This window comes from Raphanus sativus, chromosome 1, assembly GCF_000801105.2.
Source record: "Raphanus sativus cultivar WK10039 chromosome 1, ASM80110v3, whole genome shotgun sequence".
In the NCBI taxonomy this organism is placed as follows: domain Eukaryota; kingdom Viridiplantae; phylum Streptophyta; class Magnoliopsida; order Brassicales; family Brassicaceae; genus Raphanus; species Raphanus sativus.
Genome location: NC_079511.1, coordinates 12182754 through 12198360, shown reverse-complemented (window position 1 = coordinate 12198360; position 15607 = coordinate 12182754). Strand labels below are relative to the sequence as shown.

At 36.9% G+C, this 15607-nt stretch overlaps 1 protein-coding gene across 1 annotated transcript; it reads right to left on the bottom strand.

Moving 5' to 3' along the window:
- Positions 1-2869: 2869 nt before the first annotated feature.
- LOC108812688 (receptor-like protein 4) lies at positions 2870-6425 on the bottom strand. Its single transcript, XM_018585022.2, has 9 exons — positions 6194-6425; positions 4582-5637; positions 4348-4495; positions 4166-4237; positions 4010-4081; positions 3854-3925; positions 3703-3780; positions 3435-3616; positions 2870-3351 (listed from the first exon to the last, which is right to left on the bottom strand). The coding sequence occupies exons 1-9, from the start codon at positions 6267-6269 to the stop codon at positions 3218-3220; spliced, it is 1890 nt and encodes a 629-aa protein (XP_018440524.1). The 5' UTR covers positions 6270-6425; the 3' UTR covers positions 2870-3217.
- Positions 6426-15607: the final 9182 nt, after the last annotated feature.

The following is a 15607-nucleotide window of genomic DNA, read 5'->3' as shown; positions in this document are numbered from 1 at the left end:
TAAGAAATTCCGAACTATAGAAAATCTTAAATAAAAATAACCCATGTGAAACCATAAATCTTTAAACACCATTAAATCATGTTTCTCTCAAATTCTTGCACTCACCGAAACCAAATTAAAAAAAAATATGTATTGCACATACCCAAAACAAAACCCAGTAAGATTAATAAAAACCAAACCCTAAATATAGTTAGAGATCACGTGAAACATTACTTTGAGCTTATGTTGCTTCATGTCATCATATAGTTAGAGATCACGTGAAACATTACTTTGAGCTTATGTTGCTTCATGTCATCATCATCTTGATCATCTCCGTCTTCAACACCACTGATGACTACCATTATCAACGCATATGTTTTAGTTTTGATCTACAATGATTGACTACTCTGATACCATGTAAAGTATAATATAATATAATATTATAGTGTTGTGTTCGGGAAATATGTATGGACTTAAGTAATATATAAAGGACTTAGGCCACCCCACTTAACACTGATTGGTTTTAAGTTGGAAACCCGTAATAAACCTGAATCTAATAATTTCGAACAAACATCTTTGAGCGCTTAAAAGAGATGCCCAATATTTTAGGAGGTCAACAGGTGAACCAGGTATAAAAAGTCCTGGTATAGTCAGCAGATTTTAGATCTGAGTTAATCCATGATTGACAAAAATGGCAGCACAAAAAGAAACAATGAAAAAGACTGAGACTACAAATTTGCTTCCCATCTTCATAGTTAATCCTTTTTACTTTTTAACTTTTTCCTTTTGGTTTTGGTTTATACTTCAAAGGTTAGATGGATTAGGATTTGTGAAAATACTTGGAATATATAACGATGAGGATACACATATCAGTTTTGAACATTGTTTCAAAATGTAACTCATGTCTGAAAATGTAGATAAACAATCATTGTTGCTTTTAGTTGTGTGCAGGGGAATGAGGGATGATACACGCACAATTATCCTTGAAGAGAGGAGGGAAGAAAGGATTCAAAGAAAACATTTAAGGCTAATAGTTTGTATCTAAAGTTGAAAACACCTTGCAGCATCCAACTTAAAAAAGTTCAAATTATCCTGAAAATAACAATTTGGAGATTTCTAACACATACACTACAAGAAAACAGTTGAACCGTGATGGAAAAGACCATTGGGAATCCGTAGGAAATAAGCATTCTTTACCAATCCTCGATGAAATCATACGTTATGACTAAGGCGTTGAAAAAATAAAAACATCAAGAATTCGTTAGGAAGTCCCAACATACATTTTTCCGGTGAACTACAGACATAAAGTCCCGTGACGAAGGGCCGCCAGGAAAACTTGACCACCTTTTTCCATCAAGAATTCCCAACCACCAATTCCCTTTGGGAATTTCTAACTGTCGTCCCTCATCAGAAATCCCCAACCACTATACTCGGTCGAGAATTCCCGACCACTAGTTTTCGTTGGGAAAATTTAACAAACATTTTTAATATTTATTTAATTTATTATAAAGTAATATTAAGCCCAAATAATATTTAGAATATTAATTAAAAATATAATTAAATTAATTAAAAATTTATTAATAATACATAAAGTTTAAAGATTAAAAAAAAAACCAAAAAAAAATAACTAGAAATTATCCCTGAAATGATGCTTCATTATACCCAACATGTTTGGGTGGAGTCTTGCTTTCCTGCAGCTCAGTCCGGTTTTGTTATAATTCTGCCCGGATATCAACATTATCTTCTTCAACAGGGTAAGGACAATGAACCGAAGAAGAAGAAGACCCCTTGGTTAGATGACCTAACCCAATGTAACCATTTTTTCTGTTTCGAACCGTCTGAGAAAGAAAAGAAATAAGTTATAATAAAATATCTGATATATAATAAGAGGAGAATATTTGGAAACATACCCCAAGAACAAGGTTCTTTGTTTGCTCCCGAGTTAACCGGAAAGACGGCCATTTTATACTCAACATATCGTGATATGTTTAATTCATACCCGACTTATATAGCGTGCCAAAACATACTTGAAATTATATGACCCTGCCAAAACATACCCGACTTATAATTTTTTGGTGAAATTATACACCAGTCGACACATCAGCTGTCATGTCATCTATTTTTGTTTGCGTGGATGCAATGTCACCTAATTTTACTAACGAAGATGCCATGTGTATAAATTTTTTTGAAAAACTAAATAGTCTTTTATAAAAGTATTTTTTTAGAAAATATAAAATTTTATTAATTATTTATTATTTAGTAAAATTAACAAAAAATATAATTAATTAATTAAATTTTAATCTTATATAAGATATATATTTATAAATGTCTCAATTCTATCACAAACCGTCTTTATAAAATTTATATATGTGTTATAGTGATTCAAATTCAATACTAGTGTTGCAGATGTTAATCTTGATTAATCATGGAAACAATGAATTCACGATGTCAATATTCTTAAACATATGTGTATTTGGATATTAATAATAAACATATTTATCAAGACAATAGTAGTTGGGAGGGCCTCATTTGCAGATTTAAAGGTCGCGTGTTCGATATACACTCATCACAATAATAAAATTATATTATTTTAAAACCAAGTTGTACTGAGTAAGCTCATGAACACACTCTCATTTTGACATACCTATTTTTTTAAAAAGGTGTTTAATTTAGAATTTAGATTAACTCAACTGATCCACTCCAAATCATAACGAATAACAAATCTAATAACCAAAATTATATCTTAACATATATCTTAATATGGTTTGATATGAATTCCCTTTTATAATTACAAAAGAAAAACTAAAAGGCAAATTTGCACCAAATTCATAATAAAATTTTGTATTGTTTTGGATAAATTATTATTAGCAAAGTTGATTTCTGACAGTGGTTTAGCAATAAAAACTGAATGTGTAAAATATATTTAAATGTTTAGTTATGTTCTAGTTTTCTCTAAACTCCCACCAGACAAAAAGATACAAAAGAGTACTAATCCCACAAAAAAAACAAGAAAAAAAACAAATATCTAGAACTTGTTTAAACCCACGATTTACAACTGTCTTCCTTCTCTGCACTGAGCCAGACTAAGTGAACAAGGGTCTATCCCTCTCTCTCTCTCTCTCTGTTGTTTCCTTCTGATGACGACCAATGTGGTAGACACGACTATGAACATGTTTGTCCCTTGCTACGTTTGGGATTCGTGTTGATGTATATAAACCAGATTTCAACAGAAGTGGGATCAGGACAACAAGCTCGGTCCATTTTCGACAGCAGTACGTGCTTGGCCATGGTTATTATTGTTATTCCCGTTCCGTGTCATTTGAATGTCATGAGATACATGGGTTCTCTTCTTTGCATATGGAGCTCCTCTCGCTGCACATTTTTTTTTAACTAATGTCATCAAAACTTTTCTCAAAGTAAAAAATCTCCACAAAAAAAACAAATGATTCTTTTACCTGCAATATGCTGTGCTCTAAGAATGTTTTGTCGTCTCTTCCACCATATCATTGCACATAAAACGAGCAATAAGAACGCTATACTGACACCAAACGCAATCCCGATCTTAGCTCCTGAAGTAAGATGAGGCCCGCAAGATGGAAGCCCCGGGATCCCGCAAAGACCTGCGTTATCTGTGAAGCTGCAGATATAGAGAAATAGTTGGTGACACTACTCTTCTTCACATAACAAAGTTAAAAAGACTTGTTTCTGATTCGTTATTATTACTTGAAGCTTGCTCTGTGCAGCAGTCTTCCACCTACAGCTGCTGGTACCTTTCCTGACAAAGAGTTTCCATTGAGGTTCCTGTAATATATATAATAACTATATTAGTGACCAAACAAAAGAAACAAAGCAACAGCGAGTAAGATGAGCTTACAGAATCCGCAGCGAAGTTAGCTCTCCTATGGTTTCAGGGATAGATCCATTGAAAGAATTGTAGGAGAGGTCCCTGAAAAGAAGCATAACGTTTCAGTTTCAGCGAAAGTACTAATAACGCAGAAAGATTAATTAAGGGGCTGGGCTGATAACTTACAAAACTTCCAAGCTCCTAATGCTTCCAAGCGATGCAGGTATTCCTCCATGAATGCTGTTTTGACTCAAGTTTCTGAAACATTGGGAAAAAGATATGAATAAAACCGGTTTGACCAAGAAGTATTTGCAGTGTAAGAGAAATAATGTATTGGCTTACATGCTCTGAAGATGTTTCAGCTTTGATATGTCGTTTGGTAAGTAACCCTTCAGACCTTGGTTATCAAGATCACTGCAAAATAAGTAAATAAACAAAAAAAAAATTGTCTATTTAAAAAACCTGATGAAAGATGAAAAACTCAATGAGAGACTCTTAATCTCTAGCTGATGAAAGAGCCATACAGTCCGTCGATGACCCATCTGCTGGTGTTCTTGTCCAGCTGACAATCAGCTCCGCTCCAGGGATGTTCTGGGGGAACACATGGATCACCATTCCATCCAAACCTTGAAGGAAGCCCCAAAGCTTTTCTCATTTTCTGTAACGCACTCACTGAAAACAGATAATGACAGAGCACAATATCAGAAACATGAGATTCAAAGGACAAAAAGTCTCTGTAAAAGAGAAAGTGTTGTTACCTTCATCCCTTAACGTCTTAAACTGAGCGGTAATGATCTCAAAGACTTCAATGGCATTAATAATCGCATGACCACCTCCCTTAGGCTGTAAAACGATTGTCAAAGTTCTTCCACTCACAGTCACCGTCGCATTGAGAACAAGCGCCGTGTATCTCCCACCACTCATCTTTATAACATCAACATCTTCAAAGAAAGTATCACCGTTTATAACAACATCAAACACTCTTTTCCCCTCGGCAGTGACCGTAGAATCAATCTCAGCAAAGTGCATCCACACCGAATAGTTTCTGTTAGGCTCCACATCAATACTATAAGTCAAATCAGGCTGATCATCCGTGCTAACCAGTGCAGACTGATACAACCCTTCAGGATAAAAGTTAGGCGAGACGGAAGCTTTCTTGATAGTATTCTCAGTCGATCTCGGAGAGTCAGCACCTTTCCCAAAAGACCTCATGGGATTCCAAAACCTATCACCACCCCAATGATCTGCACGATAATCCTCACCAAACCTCGGCTTCCCAGTACCACAACTCAACCTCGTGGCTGTTCTCAGAATCACTCCTTGTCCCCAACCTTCTGCGAAGCTGTAAGCCTTGTCATCAACTTGGAGAATCTCAATAGAGAGGATAGCGGGATCTCCGTGACCAGTACTATGGAAACAGATGGTAGATGTCCCTCCCGTGAGGAAAATGAGAGCTTCAGCGAAGACTTGGTCATCGTGACTACTCCAACCGGATTTTAAAGAGTATATCTGAGTGCCTTCGATGGATATGTCGAAGAGAGGCTCTTTGTCGAAGTTGGGAAGGTTAACCACTCCGAAGAAGATCCGAACCGAGTAGTGTCCCTTTGGCACTCGCACGATGTTGTAGCAGTTGTTTGGACCTTCGGAGATTGGGAAGTAACGAAGGGTTTTCAAGGGAGGAGTTATGTAACTAGGCGAGGTTGCATTCGCAGGTACTCCTCCAGTGTAGGCAATGTCTTTGTACCAGAGTACGTAAGTTGGTGGTGTTTTAATGTTTTGTCTAGCTCCACAGCTAATCCGCAAGGCATATGGTGCTGCAAAAATGGCAAGATCGATTATAATTGGATGTGCAATAACAGACAAAACTCTTGTTTGTAGGACTAATGACTCTTTTTAAGTAAAAACATATTTGTACGCAACTCTTTTCATAAAACATTCCGACCAGCTCTAGCTGTGGACACAAGATATGAATCTTTGTGCTTGAGAAAAAACAGGGCAATGTAAGAAAAGATCTAAGAGTTAATCGGCAGAAAAATACGCAGATCGATATGTTCAAAATTGACTCAGCGTCCAAAAAACTCTAGTTCAAGAAGATAGCAACTCGTATACTGTGGGGAATCAAGAACTCAAATAAGTTCCAGCAAAATAGGATTCAATTAAAGGTATGATAATAACATTTATTGAATCCAATTTACAAAGTACTGATCTACAAAAAAAAAACGATGAAAACAAGGAAACATAACAGAATAAATGGAATCCATGTGAAATGCAACTATGCAAGTCAAGATTTCGAATCGGGAGACACTATATCGAAAATAAATGACTACACATAACCAAAAAGAAAGAAAGTTGAGCATCTGGAAAACGAACCTTGACGAGCAGAGGAAGAAGTGAGACCAAAAGAGAAAATGAGAAGACATGCGAGTGTATATCTAACCATCATCATCTTTGATCTTTCAGAACCAAAACTTATCTCTCAAGAATCTCTACAAGAGTCCCATTTCTCCAATGGGACAACTTTTTTTTTTTTTTGTTCTTTTGTTCGTTTTCCTTTTTCTGAAGAGTGATGGAAGAAGACTCAAGAGAGAGAGAGAGGACGTGAGTGCAGGTAAAAAAAGTGAATATTAAATTCAATTAAATTAACTTAAATGCTCCCCACCGCAAATATTTTAATTTTCTTCAGTGTTGTTTTTTTTCTTCTGGATGAAGAATTTGGGAGCTTAATCAAGTGTTGTGATGCTCACGTGAGCTATAATAGGCGTACTATTAATCTGACGGATGTAAGGTGCTATAGCGGATGATATCATTGTCCTTGTCGTTGGATTGATTGAGCCCAAGTCTTGTGAAGCTCGTCCAAGTGTTCTGTGTTTCTTTTTCTCTTTAGTGTCCACAAGTTCATGCTCTGATTGATAGCTCCCCTTTCAGATTTTATTTCCAAACTCATATGAAGTCTTCGGCGCATTAATAATCTTCTTAAATAGTCACTCCTCGCATTTTGAAAGCTTAAATTCTTTAGTTAACGGGACAAAATATATTTAACTTTTCAAAGTCTTCATTTTACGACGTTTTTCCTTTTTGCATTTTTATCTTTTAACCTTGCTGAATGAAGAATCATAAACACACACATAGATTTTTATTTTAGGATACTCAAATGAATTCTAAAACATAAATTTATATCTGTGATAGGTGAACAGAACAATGTAATTTAGTTTTATATAGCAGAAAGATCGAATCTGAAACGTGTTTGTATCTCAGGTCTATTTACTACTATTTGACCACAAGGTCCATTTACAATGTTTGATGTTTTAAAACTTTCTTAGGTGGTGTATAAACTTTTTCACACAGTCTTTTTGAAAAATAAATGTTCATTTTTGTTTTATTTATCTTTTAATATTCTATAATAATCCCTCCATTTTTTTTATAAGTCGTTTTAGAGGAAATTTTTTGTTCCAAATTATATGACGTTTTCGGTTTTCTATGTAAAATTTATTAACAGTTAATGATGTATGACCAATGATAATATGTCTTCTATTTTTTCATTGGTTGATTTGTGGTTATGTAAATAATTAATGATGTTTTTGTCTAGAAAATATAAGAAATTTATGTTTTTTTTAATTTATGTGCAAGATTGTAAAAACGACTTATAAAAGAAAACGGAGGGAGTATGTATCTTTTTCTTAATTTAAGTAAGGATAAAACAGATCAAAAAACTACAAAAGTTTACTATAAAACGAAATTAATATTCTATAATACTTATAGGGCCACATATAAAATGGTTGTCCAAGACTTTGGTTTCACACTATTAAAATGGGATCTCACAAAGAAAAACACGTAAGAAGAGAGGAGCGAACAAGAAAAAATTTGATGACACATCAAATCAGTGATGTTTGATCCTTACGGTTGGGTCGTACCAGAACCAGAATCCAACAATTTCACTATCTCAAGATAGACGCATTCATCGAAAGATTAATTCACAAGCAGATAGATGATGAGATTTTTAAACTATAAACAAATTAATAAAACGAAAAACTATAGTTTGACAATTCAATATCATATAGTATTTTATGTAATAACTCTTAAATTTTGGAAATCCATGACTATTTTTTATTTAGCAAAGACGGTCCTGTTTCACGAGTTTACCAAAACTCAACTTTCTACACTTGTATTCTTGTTCCTCTTCGAGTCTTCGTATTAACTGGTTAGCTGTTTGGGGTTAAATATTTGTAACCAATGTTTAACTGATGACACCCTCTCGAACATATTTGACTTGTAGTGACAAGAAAGTAGACGGAATAAAAAATTAAAAAAAGACGGAATTTATAAAGTAGATGATGTAGTGGATTACATTCTGTAGTATTATTAATTTTAGGTACTCGAACATATCAGGATGCTTCAAAGAGTCCTTAGCTGGTCCACACGCTTCTTATCTATGGCGGGAAAAGCTACTATGCTGCAATCGGTTCTCTCTGCCATCCCTACCTTTGCAATGTCCTGTTTTGAACTACCTGTTAGCCTGTGTAAGCGTATTCAAGCAGTCCTCACACGCTTCTGGTGGGACGCAAAACACGGCGAAACAAAAATAAGCTGGGTGTCTTGGGACAAACTCACATTGCCAAAAGGACTGGGTGGACTTGGCTTCCGTGACATCCAGACTTTCAATCACGCGCTACTAGGGAAAATCGCCTGGAGACTGGTCACAAAACCGGACTGCCTTCTCTCACGTATCTTTCAGGGAAAATACTGCACGTCGTCCTCCTTCCTCACAGTCCAGCCTGCTTCCTCATCCTCACATGGATGGAAGGGCATCCTGAAGGGGAGAGATCTTCTGATCAGTCATCTAGGTAAAGCAGTCGGTGATGATGAAAGCACAAGGGCCTGGAAAGACTCTTGGCTAGGACCCAACGCGGACATCAAACCATACGGGCCTGCTTTAGAAAAAGATCAGGACCTCTTAGTGGCCGACTTACTATCTAGAGAAACAAAAGAGTGGATTAAAGCAAAGGTAGATAACCTGTTCCCGGAGTTATCTTCCTACATCATGAGTCTACGCCCCAGCAAACAGGGAGCAAAAGACTCCTATGTATGGAACTTCAACCCCTCAGGCGAGTACACCACCAAATCAGGTTACATCTCGCTGAGAGCCTCCCATGTTCAATCGACATCCCTACTCTTGAACAACACAGAAGACGATGAGGATTGGAGTTGGTATAAGAACATATGGTCAGCTAAAACGCTTCCTAAGATCAAGATGTTTCTCTGGAAAATAGGACATAATGCTTTACCTACAGGGGAAAATCTCCTAAAGCGAGGTATGACCATTCCGACAACTTGCTGTAGATGTGGAGAACCAGAGACGACGCTCCATCTTCTCTTTCACTGTCGATTTGCACAAGAAACATGGAGCTTGGGGCCTTGGGTACAACGAGTCGACTCCTCGCTCCTCCTCAGCTTCAAATCGGCTATTTCCTCGTCTGGATCCTGGATCGGATTTCCCCCATACGGCTTCAGCTCTAATATTTTCCCGTGGGTTTGCTGGTTCCTATGGACTGCTAGGAACCAACTGCTCTTCGAGAAGAAGCCTTCTACAGCGGCAGAGATCATGTTGAAATCGATTCTAGCCGTCAAGGAATGGGACCAGGCACAATGGAAGAGCGAACCACCACCATCTTTTGGAGCGACGAACACATCTCCTCCTCTATGTCATTGCCCCAGTCCAGCTACGATTCTGTGCAACACCGATGCGGCGTGGCGATCTGAATCAGGCAACGCGGGATTGGCTTGGATCTTCTCAGATCAAGAAGGAAGAGTGATCGGCAAGGGCTCAGCTTTCCAAAGCCATGTCTCCTCCGCGTGCATGGCTGAGGCGTTGGCGGTGAGAAGTGCTCTTGTTCACGCGTCGGAACTCAACTACAACTCCATCTGGCTTCGATCAGATTCTCAAGTGCTCATCAGAGCTTTATCGACGGGACGATTTTCGACTGAACTCTACGGCGTGCTTTCGGATGTTGCTTCGTTATCGCTTTCTCTTTTTTCTTTCTGTCGGTTTAGTTACATCAAGAGAGAGTTTAACGGGCTTGCGGACTTAAACGCTAAGGCCTGCTTACTTTCTGGCCCAGGCCCTGTAACTCTCAACTCTTCATCCATTTAGTCTAAAAGAAGCCCAGTTGACCAAAAAAAAAAGGTACCGATTTATGGTGGGGGTATATATGTATGAAATTATGGAGTCGGTGGAGGTGGTTATTTGCAAGCTTGTAGTTGTTGTAATTAAATAGTTAAATAGACCAAATGGGTGATTTAGTAATACTTAAGTTTTAAAAGGTTGGGTTTGTAGATAATAACGATAAGGTGTGGGTGGGGCCGATAACCAAAAAGGCACGTGACCAACATTCCCGTTCTCCGGGGTAGGAGATATTCAAAAGGACAAAAATACCCTCCAATTATGGGACGTCTGAATGGTCTTAATCTTGTAGTAGTAGACTAGTAGTAATATAGTAGTTTGGATAGTTTGACTTTATTCACCTTGATTGATGCGCAATCATCGGGAGAGCGTTAAAAGCAGCTCCCACCTCGAGTCGTCGGACGAAAGAAGAAGTCGTGGTGGCACATAAATCTTCGAGTTCTTACTACTTAAGAAAACCATTGACTTCTTACTACAAGTCTATTACGATACTCCTCCGTGGATTGAATTCGAGACAAAAAATTACATTTATGTGAGAAGTAGAGAATTTGGTTTTCGGCCCAAACAGTTTATCTGGTATTCTAATAACATGTGACCCAACCAGTTTTGACACCAGTAAGATATTATAAACTCAGATCGTGCAATATGGTATCGATATTGTAACACTAAATACATTTTCTCAAAACCGACCGGATCAACTAACATGCAAAAAAGTTTCTGTAATATTCTTGAAACACTGTTCACTTTCTATCCACACCCAACAACCAACTTTTAATTATAAGAATGATATATGTTAGTTTGGACATTTCCATAAATTCGGGATATCCCTAATTTTTTTTTTAAAAGAATGATATATGTTATGAATGATGACTAAATTCTCTAGTAGAAAACCAGGATGAGTTAGTCAGGTGGTGTACGGCTTGCAGTTGCAAGTACGGTTTTGGGTTCGATTTGCACTGGCCACCAGGAAATTTACATTCGGACTTGCTCTGGCACCCGAGACCGAAAACCGTTACCTGGACATGACCCACTCTCGAGTGTGCACCCGCGCCACTAAGGATTCGGTCTCTAGTCTGGACCACCACGGTGAGACCATGACACTCGGTTATCAATAAAAAAAATCTTTAGTAGAAAATCCCTTATATAAAAAAACATTACAACATTTTACCTATATATATATATCATCATTATAATGATTCTTAGAATCACTAGAGAATTAAATTGTCTATCTAGATATATACTATAATTTTTATTATATTAATAAAAAATAATTATTAATGCATAAAATATATTTTCATTTTTTCTATAAATAAAAGACATAAAATTACCTAATATGATTAAAATATATATTGCAATTAGGGATTTTGAATAATAAAGATGAGGTAACAATTTTTATACCCTTCATCATTTTTTTATAATTTTATATTATTAAAATAAATTAAAAATCATATTGACCATATAAAATTTAAAATTTTCGTATATAATATATTTTGAATTATAAAGACAGCTTTAAACTACCAAAAAATAAAGTCTCATATTTAAAAGATTTGTGACAATGGTTTAAATTTTAATTTTATCAAGATACAAATGATCATAAAACTATATGAATAGAATTCTCCATTTAATAGACATTCATATTAAATAGATACATATATGTATATATATTTTTCTAATACTGATCAAATTAAATTATATACCATATAAACTAAGTATTTAGTTCTTAAATTTGCATTAGAAAAAGTATTGAGAACTTAATATTTTAATTTTTAAATTTTCATTAAAATTTTAAATATGATTATAAATTACTGAAATTATTAAAATGTCAACATTGAATTTTTTGTTTTCAGCAGTTTAAAATTTTTGTTATGAAAAATATAAATGATCATAAAATCATATGAGTATCTAGTTTTATTTAATAGATAAACATATTAAAAAGTATACTATATATTTATGTTAATATCATTTAATTTTAACTACATAACATAGAAAATAATTAAATATAATTGTTTTGATTTGTTTATCATAAACATATTATAAATTAAAAGAGTGATTATTTAATATATGTGTACATCCTAAATTAATTATATAATAGTTACTTGTTTCTCAATTATTTAATAAGTATTATTATTTATTATTTAATAATATTTAAAAATTCAAAATAAATTTAGTATACATAAAAAGATTTGTACACCGAATATTCGCTCTTAACCTAGTAAGTTATTATACAGGTTTCCTCGATCAATAACACTTAAAAACAAATGGGCCATGGTCTTGGTTTAGAAGTCCATTTCCTAATACTTTGATTGGAGAACTAATGCAAAACAGTGTGGGTGCATGAATTTGGGCTATATCTAAATTCCATAAACCATTTGTTTTGAAGTCAACGGTTGGCTTCTGGAGTGATCTAAAACATTGCAATCTGTAAACACGACGTGGAAAGGAAGAATCTGGATCCTCCTTTGGATATCTTTTCTTATAATGCTGTAACTATATATTATAACAGTTTTGTGGAATAGCGTAGGATTCTCTTTGGTCATGAGATTGAAAATTAGATTATACTTGTTAACTTGTGATCTATGGGTAAAAACGAGTCATGTGATGGCAACTTCTGACGGCCCACGTGTCCTTGCACTCACTATCTTTCACTTTCACTGTGGGTCCCAGTGTGGCTGCCCATATCGGGACAGCTTCCCATGGTTTTGGACATTTGTGAATTGATATATTTTTTTTTGTACGTTTCCAATTAGATGTTTTTTTTTTTTTAAACTCAATTAGACGTTTATGCATCATCTAATATCTAGATTTCAGATTAAAAAAACGAAAAAAACTGGAGTGTTTCAATCAAGCGCTGTTAGCAAAACAGGCATAGAAGTTGATACAATTTAAAGACTGTCTTATGGCTCGTGTTCTTAAAGGCAAGTATTTTGGTGAAGAGCGATTCATAGATGTGAGGATGAGCAATAAGGTCTCTTATGCGTGGAAGAGCATATTGTTTGGGAGAGAGCTTCTTCTCAAAGGTTTGAAATATTCTGTTGGTAATGGGAGTGCAATTCATGTATGGTCTGAATCATGGATGGAGGATTTGGATGGTACATGTAAACCTCTTTATCGTAAACAGAGAGTTTTTGATGTGAATCTCAAGGTATCAGATGTGATTGACTTCCCTAAGCGAAGATGGAACAAATCTATGTTGGATGAGCTTTTTGTTCCTAGTGATGTTCAAATCCTCTTGCGGAACCAACCATCTGTCTTTCATCGGGATTTTTGGATGTGGAAGTTTACTCCCACGGGGCTGTACACTGTCAAAACTGGCTATGAACTGGCGTTTTCAGTTAACAAGAAGGAGTTGCTTCAAAGTCTTACGAAGAAACCTTCGTTAAACCCACTCAAAGCTCAAGTATGGCATCTTCAGGCTCCGCCTAAACTTCAGGTTTTTGTCTGGAAAGCTCTTTCTGGTGCATTACCTGTTTTAGATGCTTTACATGCTCGGGGGATGAAAGGAGATATGGTCTGCCAAACGTGTGGTCTGGATGGTGAATCCATTAATCATGTCTTATTCGCATGCACATTGGCTAGACAAGTTTGAGCGCAGTCTGGTTTTCCCCACACGCCTGGAGGTTTTCATGATTCATCTATCTTCGCTAACGTCAGTTATTTGATTCATGTGTGGCGTAAAGGTGGGGCAATGAGGGAGATTACCAAGTGCTTCCCATGGATTCTCTGGTATTTATGGAAAAATCGAAACTCTTTATTGTTTGAAGGGTTTCTTTATAATGGGGAGCAAACATGTATGAAAGCATTTGACGAAGCTAGGTTGTGGTTCTTAGCCCAAGATGTGGAGCAGCATAGCAGTGCGGTGAACTCTCAGGTGACTAGTTTGCACCCAGCTAGCTGCATTGCGCCTCCGACAGACTTTGTCAAGTGCACTATTGGAATGCGCTGGTCCAAAAAGACGAGGGAAGTTGGAGCTGCATGGGTACTATATGACTCCGGAGGTATGACGTTGCTCCATAGCCGTCGGTCTTTTGCTGGTGTATGGTCGAAGGAAGAGGCGTATTTCATTAGTTTGGTGTGGGCGGTGGAGAGTATGATCTCCCACAAGTGTCTAAAGGTTTACTTTACTCTTGAATGGAGAATGTTGGTTAATGCAATCAACAGGCCAAAAGCATGGCCTTCTTTCAGGTTCAAAGTTACAGAGACTAGACATTTGCTTGGGGAACTTTTGGCATGGCGGGTAGTGCTTGAACGGTCTGAAGCTAATCGAGAAGCCCGACTTATTGCTAACAGTGTAATCATTGGCGATAGGTTTCAATCCTATGTAGCTAGGGGTGCTCCTAGTTGGTTACGAAACTATTTTTTGGCTTAGATGGGTGTGAATAGTTGGGTATAGTCTCCTGTTGTGTGGGAGTTTTGGTATAGTTTGCAGGTTGTTCTATACTGTATTGTACTTCTTTTGTGATCAATGAAATCCTTTAGACGGCAAAAAAAAAACGAAAAAAACTACAATTACAAGGCTGCAACTTGTAAAAGAAAAATTATAAATTCCTTTGTTAATCGAGTTAAATTTGATCCGAAATGATGGGTGACTGCATGAAATCTTGGACTCGCCACGATACATTATACAAAAGACTACAAGTAGTTTTTTTTTCACACTGAAAAACATAGATGACTTTTTTTTTTTTTGCCATCTGAAATATTATATAAAGAGGTAAACATAGTACAAAGGCCCAAAAAAAACAGTCCAAACCAACATCCCAAACAAGGTATACAAAGCCCACTAACAAAAACAACAAACTCCAGGCCCATAAGAAAAATCGAGACACAAATCCACCGCTCACCGCACAAACGCGTCCTTCACGTGTTGGGACCACAGAGCACAGAGACGCATGTCAGAAAGAGAAGCTTCTTTGTCTCGAAGGGAGGAGATCGTCGCCGGAGCCGAAAACCGGACACATCGCCGGAAACGCGGTTCACCAACTTCTTTCCAAGTGAAAGTCGACGCTGTAAAAATCGAGACACAACCTCCGGAAACCTCCGGGACAAGTTACCACGACCACCAAAATCCACCCCCAACGACAATATTAGGGGTAAAGGATTCGGAGTCAAACATCATCGGCCCGAGCCTAAGCTAGCTTCAATTGAAGAAATCGAAGTCTAAACCTATCCCAGCCGCCACCACAGTGAGGGAATCCCTCTACACACAGCTCGAATCTTTTCTGGAGAAGCAGAAGCCGGCGACCACCACCGAAGACTATACGGTCCGGTCCCAGAGTCAAACGCCGGCCATCCATCAAGTGGGGGATGCGATGCCGGAGAAGAGAAAGGAACCACCGAGGAGAAAACGATAACCGCCTTATTCTCCTGGAACCGAAGAAAAACAAAAGGAGAAGGGATCCGAGTGACTCTCCTCCGCTGATAAAAGCATGCATAAAGAAAAAGATAACAAAGAGCCGGATCGACGGTGGCTAAGGGAGCCAACCCGTCGGCCGGAAGCACAAAGACGCCGATAGTTTTCTAGTGATGGAAGAGAGCTTTTTTCTTTTCTCTCTCTTAGAGCTCCTTTGTTAAAGACTACAAGTAGTTTACGAAGGCGGTTAGTTAGTGTG